This window comes from Melanaphis sacchari, unplaced genomic scaffold, assembly GCF_002803265.2.
Source record: "Melanaphis sacchari strain LSU unplaced genomic scaffold, SCAv2.0 Contig254_pilon_pilon, whole genome shotgun sequence".
Classification (NCBI taxonomy): domain Eukaryota; kingdom Metazoa; phylum Arthropoda; class Insecta; order Hemiptera; family Aphididae; genus Melanaphis; species Melanaphis sacchari.
In genome coordinates this window covers 481,058-503,999 of record NW_020271128.1, presented here as the reverse complement: position 1 = coordinate 503,999, position 22,942 = coordinate 481,058, and the positions used below count along the sequence as shown (strand labels likewise).

The 22,942-nt window shown below is 22.6% G+C and overlaps 1 protein-coding gene across 1 annotated transcript in view; it reads right to left on the bottom strand.

Annotated features, from left to right (window-relative positions):
• Positions 1–12,117: 12,117 nt before the first annotated feature.
• Positions 12,118–22,942, bottom strand: part of LOC112595098 (lysosome-associated membrane glycoprotein 5) — a 37,569-nt gene continuing 26,744 nt past the window's right edge. The window contains exons 7-8 of the mRNA XM_025340189.1: positions 17,952–18,149; positions 12,118–12,662 (exon numbers count right to left, since the gene is read on the bottom strand). Coding sequence (XP_025195974.1) covers positions 12,502–12,662; positions 17,952–18,149 — 359 coding nt within the window. The 3' untranslated portion in view covers positions 12,118–12,501. The remainder of the gene's footprint in view (positions 12,663–17,951; positions 18,150–22,942) is intronic.

Sequence of the window (22,942 nt, the reverse complement as noted above, 5' to 3'; positions counted from 1 at the left end):
AAAATTATACATAAATATCATGATATTTTAAATATTTTCACCAAATCAATTTATTTTCAAACTATTTGTCTCTCATACGCAGCAAATTATAATCAGTTGTATGTATTAACTACTATAATACATATTACATCCACTGTGATGTTTATCTGTTTCTATAATTAGATAATAATAATAGTATTCAATATAATATTATATTATTATAAAAACAAGTTATAGATGTACGCTTAGCGATAGGCAGCGGCTAGTTAATTTGTTATCTGTTTATTTTTTCCAGTAATAAAAATAAACTAATAGTTTACAATTAGTATTAAGTAATAACCGTCGCCGCCGTCAAACACACATATGACAAATTGACAAATTATATGTATAGATCAGTTTTCGCTTTTCAGTCTGTTCGTTCTCCGCCGTCGTAGTTCCGTGCTCGGTTTTTGTCGCGTATGCGTATTCGACATCTTCAATCTTAATTCTTAACAGAAATAAAACACTATTACACGTAATAAATTCAATAATTAAAAATGTCCAAACCTGAAAAAAGATTATGTAAATTTAGGGAAGTTTGGAAGGCAGATTATAGTTGGCTTGCTAAAAGTCATCTAGAATATTTTTCTCGTTGCACAGTTTGTAATAAAGACTTTTCTATTTCTCACGGTGGATTATCTGACGTTAAACAACATGAAAAAAGCAATGTACATAAAATCAACAGTAAGTCTGTCACTTCATCTCAAATTCTTAATAAATTTTTCATCACGCCTAATACTGTAGAATCTCAAAAAATTGCTTTGGCTGAATTAGTTGAAGTTTATTATAATGTAGAACATAATTTATCATATAATTCATTGGATTGTTCTTTAAAACTAATGCCAAAATTATATCCCGATTCTGGAATAGCTAAAAAGTTAGCCTGTGCTCGGACAAAAGCAGAAAGTATCACGATCAATGTTTTGGGCCCCAAAGCAGAATCAATTGTAGTATCAGATGTTCATGATTATATTAATAATAAAGTATATTTTTCTGTTGCAACTGATACATCCAATAAAGGCAATCGCAAAATGTATCCAATATGTGTACAATATTTTTCATTTACTGATGGACGTCAAACAAAACTATTAGATTTTTTTGAAGAACCGTCTGAAACTGCAGAGGCTATATGTAAATCAATAACTTCAACATTAAGTAAGCACAAATTATCTATGTCTTCTGTTTCAGCATTTAGTGCTGATAACACTAATGCTAATTTTGGAAAACATAAATCTGCATATACACTTTTACATAATGAAAACAATAAATTAATTAAATCTGATTGTTTGGCTCACATTGTTAATAATGCATTTAAACATGGTTTACAAAAGTTAGACTTTGATGTAGAGACAGTAGTATTAAAAATATATAGTCATTTTTCTTCGTCTGCATCAAGAAGAGAAAATTTAAAAAGTTTTTTTGATTTCGCTCAAGTTGATTGGGAGGAACTGGTGAAACATGTACCAACTAGGTAGTTATCTCTTGGTCCAGAAATCGACAAAATTTTAAAATTTTATCCAGCCTTAATATCATATTTTATATCAATAGGAGATGAATGTCCCAAAGTTCTTCAAAAATTACTATCAATTAATGCAGATACTGATACAGAGCAAGACAATTATCTTTACACTAAAACCTATATATATTTAAATTTTTGTGCAAATGTGGTTCAAATTTTTCAACAAACTAGTAAACGATTACAAAATATGGACACTTCTGCTACAGAGTTGTATGAAATTATGGATTATTTAAGAACTAACCTCACAGAAAGATTGGAGCAACAATTTTTTGGAGCACATTTCATTTCATGCAGACAATATTTAAAAGCAAACAAATATGAAAAGTATAAGACAATCTTTGGGCAGTTTTATACAAATATTAATACATATTTATCTAAGTGGTTTAACTTCTCTGATGACAACATTTTTAAAAAGATTGAATGCTTACAATTAAAGAATGATATTTCCTTCGACGATTTAGTAAAAGTTGTTAAGACATTACAATTAGAAAATATTTCTTTAGATGACCTTTTTAATGAGTATTGTATAATAAAACCTATTTTAAATAATGTTTATAGTATAGAGTAAAATGTGTACTCTAAGTGGACAAAAATATTTTCAAGTGGCACAAAAGAAAATTTCAAAAATATATTTCTATTAGTTTCATATGTGTTAAGTATTCCACCATCAAATGCTTATGTTGAAAGAGTTTTTTCTGTAATGAATCAAAAGTGGTCAAAAGAAAGAAACAGGTGCAAAGTAGAACTTGTCAAGTCAGAACTTCAAATAAGTCTAAACTTTGAAGAAAACTGTTCAGATTTTATTGAAAAAATAAAGCTTGACAACGACTTACTTAAAGCAGTATCAAGTAACCAAAAATATTCTTTTAAAAATAAATAAAAATTTCAAGTACAATACTTTAACTACTTTTTCATATTATTTTTAATTTTTAACACAATTATCTTACAATTGTATTTAGTTTGTATAATGTATAAGTATTATAATCCAAATGAAAGCTTTATAATTATTTTATTGTTAATATTTACAATATCTTATTTCATTGGGATGTTTATAAATAAAACTTAATATTTTCTACAAAAAATATGTGTCCCATAATTTTGACACTGAAAGGTGGTAACCCTGCAGTGTCCGGATACCCATACATATCATATATCTATTTCCATGTTGCGTGCTTCGTGAGCTTTCTCTTGTATTAGTTTGGATATGTCTGATGGGTGTGTTGTGTTTTGGATTCCTGTGATGCTACTGAGTGAGTCGCTGATTACAAGGTAGTTGTTTGGTGTTTTTTCTTTGTTTTGTATTTTGTTTTACGAATTATTTTATATTTTCATTCTTAGTAAATTCTAATATATTAATTATTATTCTATTTTAATAAATTGATGTTCATATCTGTATTTTATTGAAATATTATATATTAACAAGTATGTTACCTGTTATCAATTTTTCGCAAAGACCTTTATCAGTTAGTCCTCCTAAAAATATTTTGATTAGTTTAGGTTAAATTATATTCAATCATGTAAAAAAAGTTTAGAAAAGTGTTAGTATTAATTTATATTTTTTTTTAGTCATTTCTATGTTAACATTATTTTTGCTTATTAATTGTTATTATAAATGTTTTTAATATTTACCAATTGGACATTGAATTATTACTCCTTGAATATATATAAAACTGAGCCATAGAAGTTCTAAAGCGATATACATAACGTCTTTACAACTGTTATTAATTTTTTTTCTTATAAAACTGAATTCTATAGAAGTATAACTTATTGATTGAAATTCTACTTATTATTAAAAGTTAATATCAACCGATTTATGATAGTACTACCGTTACGCATAATATTAGGTTAGAAAATATATCAATATTTAAATGAATACTTTTATTATAGAATAAAAAAAGTGTTTTATGTAAATATAATAATAATGGTATATTTGTATAACGCCAATGTATACATAATTTATATTTAGCGTATGCATAGTTTATTTATTCACAAACTCATGCAATTAATATTAAAAAGTATTGTGTATTTTGCTCGTTTGGTATTTTTGATTAATTATATACCTGTATTTATTTAATAAAAAATATTATTTATTTGGAATGATAAATAATAACCATAGAATATTATGATGTAATATGTAAATTTTAAAAACTATACATTATGCTTCTCTGTACCATATCTTTATTTTTTATATTACTCTATAATGTACTAAATCACTTGTATTTATTTTTTACATATAATGCAATTTAAAGCAATATATAATAATGATTGGTAATTATTTTTCAAATTACCACATACTTCCCTTAAATAGGTTCCATTCCTAAATAATTTCAGAAAAATTGTTTATTTTTAACTCTTGCCATAGGATGCTTTTAAGTTTTAAAAATAATTAGTTATAAAAACATTTAATTTTTTTAATATTATCAACTGTTAGTCCGTAATTCAAGAAATAAAATTGGCACAGTTCAATTATAAACTTAAATTTACAATTTTTTTTTACTTTTATATTTTATTTTCAAATATTACATAATTTACATTTAATCAAATAAAAATATAAATAAGGTATTTATTAAATTATTTATAAAGTTAATTTTAGTTTTTTTACTTAAAATAATATAAAATATTTGTCAAATTGCCAGCAAGGTACGACTAATAAAAAAAAAAAAAAACAATTATTATTGCGAAATAAATTAAGAAGTTTTCATTAAATAATTATCATAATAATTTAAGTTTTAAAAGATTATTGAAAAATTATTATTTTCCGGCTAAATATATCAACAATTTTTTTGTGGATTATTTACAAATTACCTTTTTCAATAATATGTTTTTTGAATTAAAAATAAAATGAAAACCACCATCTCAATTTTATATGGTTAGTATATAAATATTTATTTATGAAATTTCAAAATAATGATTTTAATATTAACCATTTTGATCTAATTTTATCATATCTACTTAATCGAGATCATCTATTTTAGATAAATTATTACTTTATAATTATTTGTGATTAGTTACTAATTAGTAATAATTAAAACTCCATGTATGTAATATAAGTTGCATAGCTTGTAAGAGGTAGGTTAATTAAATATAGAATCATGATAATATCAAATCTGTATTATACTTGCAACTTGCTTGATTTTCTAAAGCAAAAAATATAAACAAATAAATAGAAAAATACAAATTATTTTACTTAATTATAATAAGTAGCTTAATGGAGATTTAATTACAATCTTGATAATATATAGTCAGAATTTTAGTATCAATTATTTACGACGGATTTTAGTTAAACTTCTCTTACATAAAATTTTTCTTCTGCAAACTAAAACTATGTTTAAAAACAATTAGTAACCCGATTGATACACGCATATATATTAAACTTTTAAAAATATCGTCATACCTAAAAAAAAATATGACCTGATGCAAAATCAATATAGAATAGACCTTTTTTAAATTAAAAATAAATATGACTTTTTTTATAAAATAACCTTTATTTTTTCATTTTATTATTATTTATTTCACTACACATATTGAAATATTTATTTAATTTTATGAGTATAATATAGTATAATAGTATCAAAAAACATTAAGAACATTGTAAACAACGAAGTAATGTCATTGATTTATCAAGTATATAATTGTATAGTTTTTATCACATTAAATTTTATATCAAACATAATATGATCAAAAATACATGTTTTGTTTAAAATATAGTTGGTATTATTTTCATAATTTAATATTAATAATTTAATTTTTAGTGATTTTTTTTTTTTATATTTCCCTTACAAGGATTAAATATGCAGTGGTGACTACGATATACCTAAATCAAATTTGAATTTGTGTACATTTAAAAACATAATAATTAAAAAAAAAATAGTATTATGATATTATACAAAAAAAAAAGTAGAGTACCTATATGTATACCAGTTGTATACCTATTTTTATATGTTAAAAATAAATATGAAACAAGCACAAATGTATATTTTACTATTTGTGATTTTTCAACATTGTTGATATTTGATTAATATATAATAATTATATGTATGATTATTGTGGTGATGTCATTGTATTATCAGTTACATAACTTTTTAAGTTTGTTTATGTAATATCAAAAAGATACTTAGGTACCTATCTAAAAAGGTTAGGCGCTTTACACTTAAATTCCAAGTTACGGGTATAGCCAATTTTTAATTAAATAACAAGAACAATATCTATAATCACGTACCTATTAACTGTAATCTTCAGTAGAAGACTAATACCTTAGAATCCTAGTTTCTGTCAATTACATCTGTATTTCGTTTCGAAACACTACCTAATTATGTGTCTTCTACTATACATATTTTTTACTATTTTTTAAAACCGATGGCAGCTTGATTTTTGTCTTTCTCATCATTAAGTGATGTATCTGTAATGTAATGGATGATTGATAACAGTCACAGACATAGAGTGGAAATCTGGTAGAGTAAAAATTTAATTAATTTATAATAAAAAAATTCTATTCATACCTACTAAAAATTATCTATTTAGTGTGTAATTATTATTAACAGTAAAATAAATTATTATTCATTATTATTAGTCATTTTTTTGTTTTAAAGTTACTGAAAACACAGATAAGTGAATTTGTGTGTTAAGTTTTGGTGGCAATTAAAGTTGCCATAAAGTATCCTAATAAGTTTTTCTTATAATGATTAAAGAATATTGGAAATTAATAAGTACTCACAATGTATTTTTTATATATGTCTTAATCTAAAATTTTGTAAAATGATAAACATTCTAAAATATATTTAAAAATAGAAGATATACATTTTTAATTCTCATGACTATAAGTAATGGACTTTACATTACGTTACTCACAAAAATACATATTATGCACAATTTTTGTTTATAGACATTTGAAGTTTGTTAGATCTAAGATTGATTTTTCCTTAAAAAATTGTAGTTACTTTATTGTATTAAGAAAAATATATTTACCACAGCAATTTTACGTCTCATAATAATGGATATTATTTTTTTCTAAAATTAAAGTTTCAAAAAATTAGAATAATTTTAGTCTATTTAAGATTTACGAGATAGTTTTTTTAATCTGTATTACTACAACATTTTTCTACAAAATATGCCTAATATTTACCAGTAATATATGCATTAATATAATGATAATTATTGTAAATTGTATTTTTGATAAAAAATGAGATTTTTTGCTGAAACTTTTTCAAAATACCGTAATACTAATATAAAAATAAATTGTTAATGTTCATATGATTTAAGTATCAAACACAGGACCCGCTCTAGCTTTTTCAGCGACCAGTGCAAAAATTATTTCGGTGTCCTTCACACTCTTTTTAAACATTAAACAGGAAAAATTAAGGAAATTAGTTAAATTCAAAGAAATATACTTTCTTAGTTTTGTTATTGTATAGTAATTATCAATATAAAATATAATTTATTATTAGTAAAATACCTACTTTGTTACAGAGGTACTAAATATAAAAAAAATCTTATGTAAGTTCACTTTTCTTGCTTTTTTATCTGTAAAAACTTTAATTAGTTCCGAAAAATCCAAATTTTGAGCAAAAGCATTTTCAATAATCAGTGTAGCTAGGGATGTCAATGTGGCTTGTGCATTATTTGACCTTAGGTAGGTTTTTGTTAATTTAAGTTTGGAGAATTTTCTTTCTCCACTTGCGACTGTGACCGGTATGGTAAACAAAATTCTTAATGAAATCCATATTAAGGGGTATAAATCCTCTAATTGATTTTTTTAAATTAAGTTAAGTACATCGAGGGGTGAATTTCAATCGTTGATTTTGGTGAAGTGTTGTATGCAAATTAATTCATCGCAAAGATAAACTGCTTCAATTTCTAACCCATCCGTCAAAGCTATTTGGAGATCAGTGTAATATTTTAGTAATTCATCCTTTTCAAAGCTAGATATTTTACTGAAATTATAAAGACATTTTTCTAAAATTTTCTAATTTTAACTCCTCGCGCGCCCCCTGATTTTGGCGCCCCTGTGCCGTCACACGCGTCGACCGTATCTAAAGCCAGCCCTTATCAAACATACTTACAAATAAAGATTAACATACAGATTTATTTTTCGCATGCAATGATTTATTATTGAATAAACATCTAACATATCTATTGCAATAGCCTGCGTTGATGTTAATTATCAAAACCTATATTATAAACGTTGGGAAACTTACTTGGTTTTTGTTTTATATGTTAGTATTAAGAAATTTTTATTTTTGGTACATTACACTTTTTTTCTCATCTAGTGATTGTGACACCTTGGATATAACATATTATACAAGTAGAGCTTATACATATTTATAAAGATATTTTTAATTTCAAACTTCTATAGCTTAAATATTTATTTATCATAAAATTTTAAAAGTTCACAATGATAAAAACACATTTTAAAATGTTCAATATATTATTGCAGTTATAATTTATGTAAACAATAATAATAATAGTGTTAATTGTAAAAATAATAATTTAGAATAATAATAATAATAATAATAATAATAATAAATAATAATTAATTTATAATAAATATATAATAGGTAACTCTAATACTACTGCGAAAAATAACAATTATAATAATAATCATAGTGTTAGCATTCTGCATTTATAATAATAATTATTATAATTATAGTAATTCATAAATCTATACCATGGCTCAGCTAAATAAATAGACTACACACAACTATTAAACTACTATTTTAACAATGTTTATAAACTAGTAATACAATAAACACTATATTATATCATGGTATTCATCGTAGTAAAAATGAGAGAAAAAGACACTCGAATATAATAAATCACATTATACAAAAAATAAATAAATAAATAAACAAAACCGTAAAATATTAAAATGCTTAAAATTTGTGTTGGAAGACGAGGACGTCGATATGCATTTCATTGACAATATAATATATTTATTATATTGATTTTTATCGTTAGTAATTATTTATGAAGACAGTGATCAGTCCACAACACTTAAAATACATTTTTTAAACAATCAAAAATAGTGTTAATTACAATAAGTGTGTTTGTGGAATAATCTAATATAAGAATAATTTTACAATAAAGATAATGGTAATACATATTTTAACCAAAAGCGTTGAGTTTCACAAATGCGAAATATATTCAATGTCATCATTAGTTCAATTATAATAGTTTTGAAAAAATGTAATAACTGTGGTATTCACGAAAAAAATCTATTCGATTAAAATTTAAGCGACAAAACAATTATAAAACTAAATATTAGGTATGTAAGTAGATAAATAATTTTATAATTTGTTACTCTTTAATAGTTGGTTGTACGCCATAGGTACTTTATATCAACAAAATCATCAAGCCGGTATTTAATATTTATATGTACCTATCGAATATATTTATCACATAGTATTGATGAATATGATATGATATTATTTTAATTTTAAATACCTAGTGACGATTTTTTTAAGTATATTATTTATTAAGTAAGAACTATTTCAAAAAATTGTCATGTTAAAACTAGTTTAAAGAAATTTATAATTTTTAAACATTAAGGAGTAACCTTATAAGTTATAAGATATATAAAAACATTAAAAATGTGTTAACACTCGTTTAGCGGACATTTGCATTTATTTCTTTAATTATTTTAATTTGACAGGGATTTGTCATTGATACAATTATTCTTATAATCATAAATAATTTAACTACTTAAATAAATTAGTTTACTCGAAAATCATAAATATAAACGACTAAGTTTCTGTTAATAAAAATCAGGGCTTAAGACCGGAATTTAATCAAAAACGATAATCAAATAAAACAAGTCAATACTGGCATTCGAAAGAAAAATCAAAATCGTAAAAAATTAATACTAATATTCAAAAATTAAAATCAGCGTTCAAAAATTTCTTTTGTTTCAAGCCATGATAGAAAAGTTTTATAACGTGTCAAGTGAAATATTATTATATAGTTAGTCTATAGTACTATTGGAGTTAGTTGTTTTTATTTAAAATAAAACGGTTTTAAAAAATATTAGTTAATTAGATATATGGTCGATTTTATATTATTGAATTTAATTTTCCATTAGAAAAAGGTGTATGTTTAATACAACTAAAGTAAAAATGTTCAAGTTATAAGTACCTACCATGCGATATACATGAGCGATTTACTGATGTATATGAATTATTATCAATTAATGATGAAGGGAATGAAACGATGATTTGCAATAAATGTAATATGAGGGTATAAAAACGGATAAGAGATTTCTAATTTTGTTCGAATATTAGTTATTACTAGAGCTAGGATTTTAATGACCTAAAAAATACACAAAAATGCACTAAAAAAAATGCAAAAATGTCCTAAAAACTCTAAAAAATGAACTTAGAAAATGACCAAAAAATGTTCTTAGATGAGTGAAAAAAATTTATTTTTAAAATATTAATTAATAATTATGATTTATGAATAAAATAGATATAAATATCGGCACCAAACTCACAAAACTACGTAAACGGCTTCCTACTGTTGACTTAATTTTTGATATTTTTAAGATTTTTAAAGTTCTAATATTAATTTTTAATATTAGTTGTAATATTATTTGTTCAATATTGTATACAGATCGGTATAGAACCATATTATAGGTACGTGTCGTATTCACTACTAAAGCTACTATTGTATACCTATATAGTTTTGGGTTCGTTCGATATGTAATCTTATCTTACTTACTCTTATATTACTTTTTCAATATCAATGGGCTGGAGTAGGTAATTGCCTATAGGTACTAATTGGGATTACCTTTACGACACATATAAAAAAAAACTTAAAATAAACAAAAATTTGTTATATTTGTAATATTACTTAAAAATGACCTTAAAAATGCAATAAAATGCATTTAACACAAAAAATGCAAAAAATGCAAAAAAATGCAAAATAAAAATTACATATTTTACATTGTTATATCACGAAACAAATTTAGTTTTTGGTTAGAATTGTATAGCACTTAAAGAAAAAAAATGCAAAAGTCACCAAATCCTAGCTCTAGTTATTACGAACACAGTAACATAGTTCTTAAATTGAACTAATAATATACTAATGATGGTCCTTATAACAAACGCAAATCTTGTGTTTTTTATTATTTTTATTTTTTTTTTTTAAGAATCAAGTGTTAATTAAATATAATTTTATACATACTTTTAGCCCATTTTATTCCTCATCAGATGTCTATGAATTTTCTAAATTTACTATGATCTATAAAACTTATATAATTAAAACACGTTGATAATAGGCGTTATACTTAAAACTGTACACACTTACAATACTAAATAATAACATTAATGATAATATTATCAAATATTTAACTAAAATATTGTACTTCCGGTTCAATTTTCGATAAAATGACAGTATTTAAAGATAATTTTAAACTTGAAAATGCCGATTTAATATTCAATGTGTACTAAGTAGTGATCGTGTTAATAAATCAGTTGATATATTTAATACTAACAATTTAGTGTTAAAATAAAAAGACAATCTATGACTTAGCCGGAATTAAAGTACAATAAAGCAGAAAAGGCGATAAATCTTGTACGAAATTAGATTTACTACCTACGTAAAATCAAAACATAAAACTTATTTTTTGACAATAATATAAAATATAAAGAGTTTCATTAATATTGCTTACAACAATAAAATCTGATATCCTAAAATTAAATTAATATAAATGTATTATATACTAAATTAGTTTTAGAATATTCATATAATAATATTGCTAATTTATTGTTAATAATGTTGTAATTACCAGTCAATTAAGAGTAAAGTAACATAGGAGTTATACGAGTAACTTGTTTAACTACAAAACTATATTAGTTTTAAAAGATTTTATGAAAATTAATGCAATTACCCAATGCATTAGTTCATATAAATCGTCAAAAGAAAAAAAACATATTATGTAGGTAATTGACATTCTGAATAACAATAGTTTCTCCAGTAACTTATACACATAGATGATAAAAGTGTAAAACCATTATAGATACATTGAATAAAAACAAAACTAACCCATAATTATAATAATATTCAAAACAAATGTCTATTCATTTGCACTATTAGTAATTATTTATATAGCGCATATGGCTTTAATGTAGGTATAGATCAACTGTAAGCAAATATATTAAAACTAATATGTAGTCTTCACTATTATATTATATAAATAAAAAAAAATACGCACCTAAAATAACAATTTTAAGTAAGCTTTTAAGTTGAATAATAAAAAATTAACTATATAATGGGATTAGATTAACAAATAAATATTTAATAAAAATAATGAGACTCTTAATGTGCTTAAAAATGAAATATTTATAGTGGATAGGTAATGTGTTTAATATTGGTTAATATAATGATAGAGTTAAATTTTTTTTAAATACATAAGAAAAAATACTTCAGTAATGAATTACTTAGGTAGGTATACTTTTTATGATCTCTGATATCGAGTCATATAGACTCAATATAATTGAGTCTTTAGAATTTTTTTTAACGTTATAAAACAACTAAAAATATTTAAAAAAAAAAAAAAAAAAAAAAAAAAGGAGAAAAATAACTCTATGTCAGGTAAATGGTTATGAGGGCTTATGAAAAAAAAAATAAATATGTTTGAAATTAGTCGATTTTGTAATAACGATGATTAGGTCGTTATAATAATTATCAAATATGTACCTGAAATTTACACTTAAAATAAAGTTGTACGTCGAATGTTCTTTTAAATATCGAAGTACAAAAAGTCTAAACAGAAAAAAATGTACACAAAATGTGTCATTGCAGTATCGAATAATAACCTAATCATATCATTATATAAACTATATCATAAAATTAAAACGTCGTCTATGCGACTATTGCTGTTTGATCAAAACAATTGAAAAACGATATAATTAAAACGAAATCCCAGTTGTACAGCAGTTCAGCGTATCTAGAGTTCTCATGCTTCATGTTATTTATTCCATAGTGTCGTACTGGACTTTCTTGATTTTGAAATGTCTGAACACCGCATACCCGCCAACTGTTAGTATGGCGACGGCCGCTAAAGTGATTCCGAATATGAAAGGTACAGTTTCGTTTCGCATGGCGCCAGCACCAATCGACGAACACTGGTAAGCTGTAACACATTATACACGAAATGAGTGTCATACCAGAATATGATTTCTGTTCAATGAATAAATAATTGGTTTTGTGGGCATATCAAATATTGTTTATATTATATGGAGTACCGTTTAATATTATGATTTCAAGTTCCGTTTTGTACACATTTTTAAATAACACGTTTGAAACCAGAAAATCGTTTAAGCACCAAAAAACGTCGTGGAATTAACCACTCATTTTCGCAGGATAATATTACGCGAATATAGTATACTCCGATATACATTTCATATTTGTGTGTAAATAAATTAATATACACTCGAATGATGATTATGACGAGAACAATGATAACGTTTTGATTATCTGTTTTCGTTAAATATATGTACATATTACCTATAGATAAAATTATTTTAACACTACGATATTATTGTAGTTGCATAAAAGTTAACCGAGTTTAGTTTGGAAAAATCGACTGTGCATAGCTACGGATAATTGCAAATTAAAAATGTAGATAAAACAGAGATTATCTAAATATCACCAACATATTAAGATATTTTTTTTATAAAAATTTCCGAAAATAGGTTCGGTTCTACTTCAATACCGTTGATACTTGATAGAGAGTTTGACCCATTAGATCAAGTTATTTCTCACGCTAGCTTTACCAGGAGTGTATTAGCGTGTGTTGAACTTATTTAAAATCCCTATAAGAGAAAAAAAGATATTAGAAGGGTTTTAGTCTGATGAATGGACTAGCTGGTCGATTTTATCAGTTGGTTTATTATTATTATCCTTACTATCAATGGATATATATAATTTAATCTCAGTGTCTACTAGTGTCTGTTTCTCCTATTCAAATTTTCTTTGTTATTATTTTTTAAGTTAAAATTAGTCATGATAGTTTATAAGATTATTATACTACCTATGCATTTGTGATAGTGTGCCAAAATAGTTTAAATTAATTTATTTGATACATTTATTTTTCTTGGATGGAAGTTATACGTTTGTCCGAGTTTTCTTGCATTGTCTCAAAAAATAGGTTCAAATCTCTTTCAAATTTCAAGTTTATTTTTTCTATGCACCTTTTAACCACATAAAAAAAGAAAAATACAAAATCCATGTACACCGGTTTAAATGAATATCACTCTGTAGTAGGCTAACATTGCTATATTTTTTAGTTACCCTAGCTTATAATAGTGATACCGAATTGTAACTATTAGTCATTATTATTTATTCCAAAATATAAATTATAAAGAATATATTTAAGAATTTTTTTCAAAAAATTTCAAACATTTAATAATCATATACAAGCAAAAATGTTTTAAATTTAATTTATAATTTGGAAATCACTAATGGTATTGCAATATTTGTTTATTATTTTAATGTACAATGAATAATAATGTCTACTTTTAAATATTTCGATGCATTAATTAATAATAAGTGGGTTCGAATATTGTTCACGACTTATTTTTCAGTTCTGTTGTTAATACCTGTGGTGTATAATATAATTAAAAAGAGTGTTTCTAATGCGCTTTCCTTCATATTGTTTTTAATATTTACAATATAAGCCTTTTAATTTTTGAAAAATAAAGATCTTCAGTGGTTATATTAATTCTTAAAGCAAGATATTGTGGTTATATGTACTACAAGCCTTTCATAAACTTATGCATAAAATAATTTCTATAAAATAAATTTTAAAATATTTTTCTAATGATTTAACAATTTTATTATTGATATTGTAAAAATTAGGAAAACAACAATAACTAATGTATAATGGAATTAAAAATAATAATTATTCATTTATTTTTAATATTCTTATTCATATATCTGAATTTGAAACTTTAATGTTCTTCTTAATTGTCAGTGTTTGTGTCAAATTTTTAAATTGTCTGTCATCATTAATATACTTCGAGTTATATGTAATAAAGATAGTGAAAACAAAATTATTAATAAGTGGTTTTTCTAATAATCATAATATATTATATTTTAAAAATTATTAATGTGCATTATTTTCGATTTTTTTTTTTGTCATACAAAAAATTATACAGAGAACATTGTTTATTGAACTATTTGTAATTCAAAAAGTGTTTTATATATTTTTTCATACTTTAACTCTTATAACTAAAATTGTACATCATAGTTATCTGTAAAAAATCCATTTACGGGTCCCTGATTTTAAAAAACAATTTAAAATTATATATTAATGATTTATCAGATCAAAAATGAAAAATAATTCCATTAATTTGAAGCATGTAGTGAATTAATTTTGGATAATTGATTACACAGAAGGATACTATCGTAGTGTAATATACTTTATAATGTACAATTGGATGTATGGGTATTTGTAAATTGTATATACAGTTTTAATATTATAAGCACAAAAACAAGTATTTTTTTTTTTTTTTCAGAATTCTCTTCTGAACTTATTTAAATCAATTATAACTATCTGTTTGAGTTTGTAAAATATGATTTTTTAAATGTATTATCCTAACTTTTTGTGAAGCTTTTATTTAATATAATTATAAACCATCATGCACTAATTAAATGGGCAATTGTAAATTTCATCGATTTATAGGAATCAATTTTTGGATTGAATTTAAAATATGTAAATTCCACTGGTACGTTTTTTTTTATCCGAAAACATGTTAACTCTACCGATGGTAAATTAAGTAACTACTAATTAGTGATCATTATTAATTATTACATATAAATGATTTAAATATCTAAATTTTAAATTAATAACCCATGTATAAATAAGATATCTGTACATACATTATGTACCTATTAGATACCTAATGTAATTAATTATTTTTATTACTCTTATTGCTTATTTGTTTTATTGTTATTGCGCTGTGTTTATTAATTTAATTTAAATTTTTTTTCAACCAACTATAGTGATCATTGTTAATTATCATACATATTTTTTAAATATATGTATAAAAAATAGTAATAAGTATTTCAATATTATATTACGTGTAAATAAGAAATCTGTACAAATATTATGTACCTATTATCTAGCTATTGTAGGTAACTTATTATTATTATTGCTTATGTTATTGTTTTATTTTTGTTCTGTGTTTAATAATTTTATATCATACCTATACTGTAATACTAATTTATCACAAGATAAATGTAAAAGCGTAAATCCCGAGTATCTAAATAAAAATAAAAATGTACAGGTGAAATTTACATTTTTTTTTCAGGTAAAAAAAACCAACCAGTGGAATTTACATACGCCCAATTAAATTACTGAAATAGATATTAGATGTTAAATTATTCTAAGACAAAGAAAAAAAATTGAATACTTCTATAAGATAAAATTTAAATTGTATTAGTTTGAAAAAGTAATGTTATATAGATGAAAGACTTTAAATGTATTTAAAATTAAAAATATCAAATAAATTATACAAAAACTAATATACTTTTATATTGTAGTTCGTTTTTATACCAACATAATATTAATTAATCAAATTATTTAATATTTATACTAAATTAAGTTATATAAAATACTTTTTACAATTTTGCAATTAACTAATGTCTAGTACTATTAATATAGGTTATAAACTAGTATAGAATGTTTTATTTTGTATGCATTTCTACTAAATTACAAAATGGAATATAGATAATAAGTTGAGTATGAAAAAATTAAAATTATTGGCTGTCATGCGTAGAATGTATTTGTGCATTAAAATGTGTATTAAGTAATATATGTAAAGTCTCATACATTCATCCGATGTTTAATTAACTATATGATATTAAGCATGTGGTTCAGGACTTTACTGTTAAAACGTATTTTATTCTCTATAGATAATATATATAATATTCTACCTAAAGTTAAAACATTGATAAGTAATACAAATGAATAGAAATGGAATAGAATCGGGAAAAATAAAGAAGAATTTAATATAGCTCAATGCCACTCTAAGGAAAAAAAAGCATCAGCTTAATAAAAAATAACTTTCATGAAATAACCAAGTCAGTTAAGTATAATATTATAAATTGCCTGCTATTCAATTTTATGATATATTTTAATAATATTGTCTGTAAAATTTGTTTATCAAATATTAAAAGTATAAATATTCAAATATTTGAGTACCTATATAATTATTTAAATACCATTATTTTTGTACCTAAAAATTATGATTTAATTTTTTATTTTAGAAATATAAAATTATACGTATAAATAATAAATTATGTTTAATATATTAGTTTTCTTAAAATTGTTGAAAATTAAATATGGTCAAAATATGAATCATAGTAACTGAATTGACAACGATACATTCCTGAAATAAACCAAAATTAACTGGTGGTATTCACATACTATTATTAGAAAATATTTGAAGGATAAATTTTTTATTTATTTTTCTATATTTCATATATTCAGTATATTCTATAGTTAATAGCTATTTCACATGGCTAAAAAAAATGTATACAATAATAGTACCTATACGTATTAGTTATATTTGTTATAATTTATTTTAAAAATATATTTTTAAAAAAATTAGCATTTTAAAATTTATATCATATTATATGATATAATAATAAATAAACAGTGTGATTAGTATACACTTTTGTTATTTTTTTTTTTTTTGTGTGATGATTAATATGTGGCAAAAATAAACATAATTCTTGAAGTATGATTCCAAGCAATAAATACTGTAAATTAATCATGTGTTTTTAATATAACAATTAAGATATTAAAATTGATATTAAATTGTATTAAAATTAACTTTAAGATTACATTAAAGGATATAATTATGAATGTAATTTGGGTTATTTAGTGTATAATTTAATTAATATTAATAGGTAACTATAATATTTATACAGTATAATATAATTTGTAATATTTAACACAACTAATATTCATATGTATAAAATCTATACAAAATATGTAACTAATATCAATAGAATACTACAGGAACTACAGTCTGAAATAAATTATAGACTTTTTTAAAACTATCGTTTTATTATTTATGATTTGATCTTTATATAGATAACAATATTTCTGTATTATATAAATAAATTATTAAATAATGAATTGCTATTGATAATTCTTTTAGCATAGACCATTGTAAGACCTAATATAAATTTGATACTTTAGTATTTTAGTTATAAGTGCGTAGTATTAAAGTAAAACCATAATTGTACTAATTATATTACTTCTATTGAATATTTTAGACTAGAAGTTTTCAATATTCAAGGATGTTTGTTTTTAATGGTACGGGGTTAAATTTATATCGCTCAATAATAATCCAGATTTTTAAACTCAATATAAATTCTAATTAACTTTGCTTTTTATATGTAGTCTTACCTGGTCCAAATTCATTGTTTTTGAATATAAAGGGCTGTACAGTAAATGCTCTGAGTAATACGTATCCTTTCATCGTAGGTACGTTTTGATCACTCAATACCACGCTAATTTCTTTTTGACACGAATATGACTGTCCAACTGGTGTCATGAACAGCAGTGTACCATAACTGGATACTGTTGACAAGCGTACTATTTTATCTGGAAATTAAAAATAAATCATTATTATTTATTTCTTCAAACATAACAAAACCCCTATAAAGCACGTACACAGTTTTAAGAAAAGAATCATTTTATGTTATATTTTTGTATATGTGTTTATTTATCTGTATAAATTATTTATCTACACTAACTACATCACGTCATAAAATATTCGTATAAATTATTAAATAAAATGATGAATAAGAGCTCGATTAAGTCTATTCCTGAATACATTTGTGATATTTTTTAAACAAATTATAATTTTATAAAGAATCTGTTTGATGATTCAAATTTATGTAGGATTAAACAAATAAAAAAAATAAATTTAAATAATACAATGTAATTTAAATAAGAAACTTTATACATAATGCTTTGACTTAGAAATCATCGAAAATATATCTGTCAAATATTTTATAGACATTCTGTATATGTATGTATTTAATTTTTTTTGTTGGTTAAAATGACATATTATAGCAGAAATTTAATGATTTTTAATACAATGACAATCATCATTGTATGAAAAAAAAAATACCTGAGAAAATTTCAATTTTTTCAACTTTTTGTCACATAAATGAAAGTAAGATTGATATTTCATGAATTTTAATACATATATATATCTTATATATTTCTTTCTAGTATAAGAACAGTAATGATAAATATGCATCGATATTTCTTTAATTTATGAATTGTAATATTAAAAAAAAAAAAAAAAAAAAAAAAATTAATTAAGTAATTGGAAAAAATTTGTAAATACATATTTATATTAAATATAATTTTCAATAAATTTATTAGTAAGTCATATTTAGATTTTAAACATACCACTGAATACAAATATGTCCATTATTATATGTTTACATGTTTAATTGGCAGCTAATTAACACTAACTGTTACCGATAATTTGGTGTTATTTCATGACAATTACTTTTTAATTACAATATTTAAAAAAAAATTGTATGTTTAATTCATGTAATAAATAAAAAGAAAACGAATTATTTGTATTTTATGTAATGAATTATGAAATAAAAACAAATTTAAAATTAAATATTTTCCTCCTTTTTATTAGATATTTTAGTAAATAAATAGTAGCTATTTTTAAACAATTAAATAATTGGTGTTAAAAATTGTATTAACAATAATTTATAATATTTCATATAATAAGTCACATGAAATAATTTATTTAATTAGAAATATAGCTAAAAAATATGATTAATTTTTGAGTACCTAAATTAATAGTAGGTATAATAATTCTATTAGTTTTTTCAAGTTTTTATTTTATTTTTTTAAATTTTGATAAACAAAAGAAAATTGCAATGTTATTTAATAATATATAATATATGCACTCTCATTAAAAAGCAATTCAATCCTATATTTATTTATAATGTATTAAATAATAGTTGTAAATAATACAATTGAAACAAGTATTTTCTACTCTGTATATATATATTTATTTTTAATCTTAGATCAAGTTGATTTTTGATAGAATAATCTTAATCGAAGAGGGAGAAGGAATACTAATATAAAATAAAGATTGTTCATTGTTGAATAGATACTAACATTGCCGTTAAGTGTTAAGAGCGAAGAAACCGTTGCGTATATTTTTGTAGGTCGGAGAATAATAAAAAACTAAAAAATAAAGAATTACCGTGAAAATTAATCAAAATGTTAAGAAGGATTTTAGAAGGCATTGTAAACTGACCTGAGCTCGAAAATTACCAAAATTATACATCCCAAAATTCTATTTAAATACATTTATGAAATAACCGCAATCAGGGTTTTGTTCTATAGTTATTCTGAACCCGTATTAATTTGATGTTATCCTTGTCAAACTTTTGAATTATCTGGATTATAAAAGATGGTTCAATAAATAATAAAAAAAAACCATGGACAATTTAGATTTTGAAAAAATGATATATTAAAGTTTAGCTTGATATACATTTTCTAATAGTTTTCTACTTATTAATAGGAAAGTAAATAAACTACTTATAGGAAATTATCAGGTGACCAATAACCCTAATGATGATATTAAAGGAAAAATTACACTGTTATTATACACCGTTATTGAATTTCCTCTATAGAGTGAAAAAAAAAAGTGGATGGAGTAAAAAAATGAAACGATAGATGGCAAACGATTAAGTAAGAACATTAAAAAAATGAAAAATAATTTAAATTAAAAATGTTTTCTTTGAGAAAATTACTTAATCCGAAAATCAAAGATAATTTAACTGTAAGCTATTTATATCTTATGAAAAAAAGCGATAAGAAATAATATTATCCGGTTTTCTGAAAAAAACCATATTATAATTATTTCTTAATATTTTTTATTAGTATCATTTTTTCTTTTAACATTAAGGATTCTTAATCTAAATTTCCATGGTTATAAATAATATTATTTTTAAATAAGACTATTAAAAAGTAAGTAAGTTTAAATTAAACTCGTGTGACAAGTCAAAATTTGGATCAAAAACTAATTAGCAATATATTTGAATTAATTGATATTATATAAAACATTAAATTATTTACAAATTATATTCATTATCATATCGTCTTTCCAATATGTTTCTGTATTTCCAAAATAAAAATTAAACTAAAACCATTAATTAATAAACAATAATTATTATAACAAAGATGAACATAATCAAGTATAGTTCCTTGACTTTTTCAAAATATTGATATCAAAACAACAAAATATAATAGTTTATGGTTTAATATACATGGTTTTTTTTAGATCACGATGAAAATATTGATGAAAACCAGTACTACGTGTACTTTTTTAATATTTTTAAGTCAATTTTTTAAATTGTATGATATGATTTTTTTTAGCTACTATTTTAATTAAAATTTAGATTTAAGAGTTATGAGGATTCTCATATTGTATATAGTATGAATTAGATTTTTAGATATTATAAAATAAAACAAGATATACGAGTATAGTAAGTGCAGTAGCAATAAAAATGTTATGTTAGATATACATCCATACAAATTTACTAGAAGAATATAATAAGAAATTAATTAATAAGGAATAGTGTGGGAGTGGCATAAAATGTTAGGAAAACGAGGGTGAATAATTTTTCATAAGTTATTATGTCGTGTTATATGTGTTATAAGGATAACAGACAATGCGAGTAGACATGGAAATAAACGTAGAAGGCAAAAGAAGAAAAGCAAGATACGAGAAAAACGAGTAAACAAAATGTAGAATGACATAAAAATAACTAGTGTGAGTAAAGAAGAGGTAAAAAACAAAGCTTTAAAGAGGGCTAAGATGCGATTGGTCGAGCCCATATATACGAGAGCGAAGGGCAAAGGAAATTAAGAAGAAAACTAATTTAGAGCAATTAATCAGCCTTAAAGGTGCTAAAAGTTTTATTTTAAAATATTATATATTTTATATTTACAGAAATATCAGTAACAATCTCAAAGTTTGTCACTGTATATTTATACCATAATAGTCACTGATTAAGAATTTTTAATCAAATAATTATTTTTAAATTATAATTGAATATACGGAGACGCAAAGAATACATTGAATACATTAATGTTTTCTTCTTTTAAATATTTTATACTTTTCTTGCAACTCTACTTTAGTATAAAATGATGCTGAAATGTAGTACCTAATTAAATCTTTAAGAATTTAATTAATTTTTTTTCAATGAATTAAAGCTCTAGAAGATTAGTTAAATCAGTGAATGAAGTTGAGATAAAACAAATAATATTAAATAATAAACGATATATATGTATATATATTTATTAGATTATCTCTTTATCTTATTTTGTTTTATTTTATATTTACAAAATAGAAACATAGTGACATATTAGTTTTAAAATTATCGATTAAATAATAACTCAAGGAAAAGTAATAATAATAAATAAATTTAAGCATAATTATTGCATTTTTTAACGATTTTCAAAAATATTAATTAAATTATACAACCTAGTTATTACAATATTTAAGACTTTTTAAGTAATAAAAATTAATTTAATCATTTTATTGTGATTAATATTCTCATATTTAAACCATATTGTATTACAAGATATTTTTTTTTATAAAGATTAAATAAAAATGATTGAACAATATTTATATAGTTATTTACTAATTATATTGTATTAGTATTTATAATAGAAATATATTAAAAATAATATATTATTCATATTTATAATCAGCAGATAACTTGGAAAAAAATCCAATAACCATTGAAAATAAGAAATATTAATTTATATTTATGCATAAAATGTCAATAATTTAAATTATAAGTTATTTTGTATTGAAACTATGATTTATACATGTTATATTAATCGTTTTACAAATACCAAGTAGCTAAATTCAAATTTATTTTACAAAACATTATAAAATATTTATAACAATATCAATAACAATATTTAGTATTAAATTAATACTAAAAACGTTTAACCTGAAATTTAAATCGAATCAGTGTGTTTAATTTATTAAAAGTATAAGAAATACATATTATAAATATAAAATTATATATACACTATACAGCCATTATGACTAACTATATAAATTATGAATGATCATTTTATTTTGTTTTGTTTTCTTCAACAAAAAGTCATGTTTATTTTGACATACATGTCAACAAAATTACATTAATATAAATTGCATACATGTTTTCGTGACTACGTATTAAACAATTTCATTTCAAACGTATAAAATGTGATTTGTAAACAAATGTATTGGCCACATATAATTGCAGGCGTTGTAGTGATTGTAGTCAAACAAAGTCAAACAATCAATATTATTACTAAAGTAGGAAACATATTGTGTAATTTAAAAATTT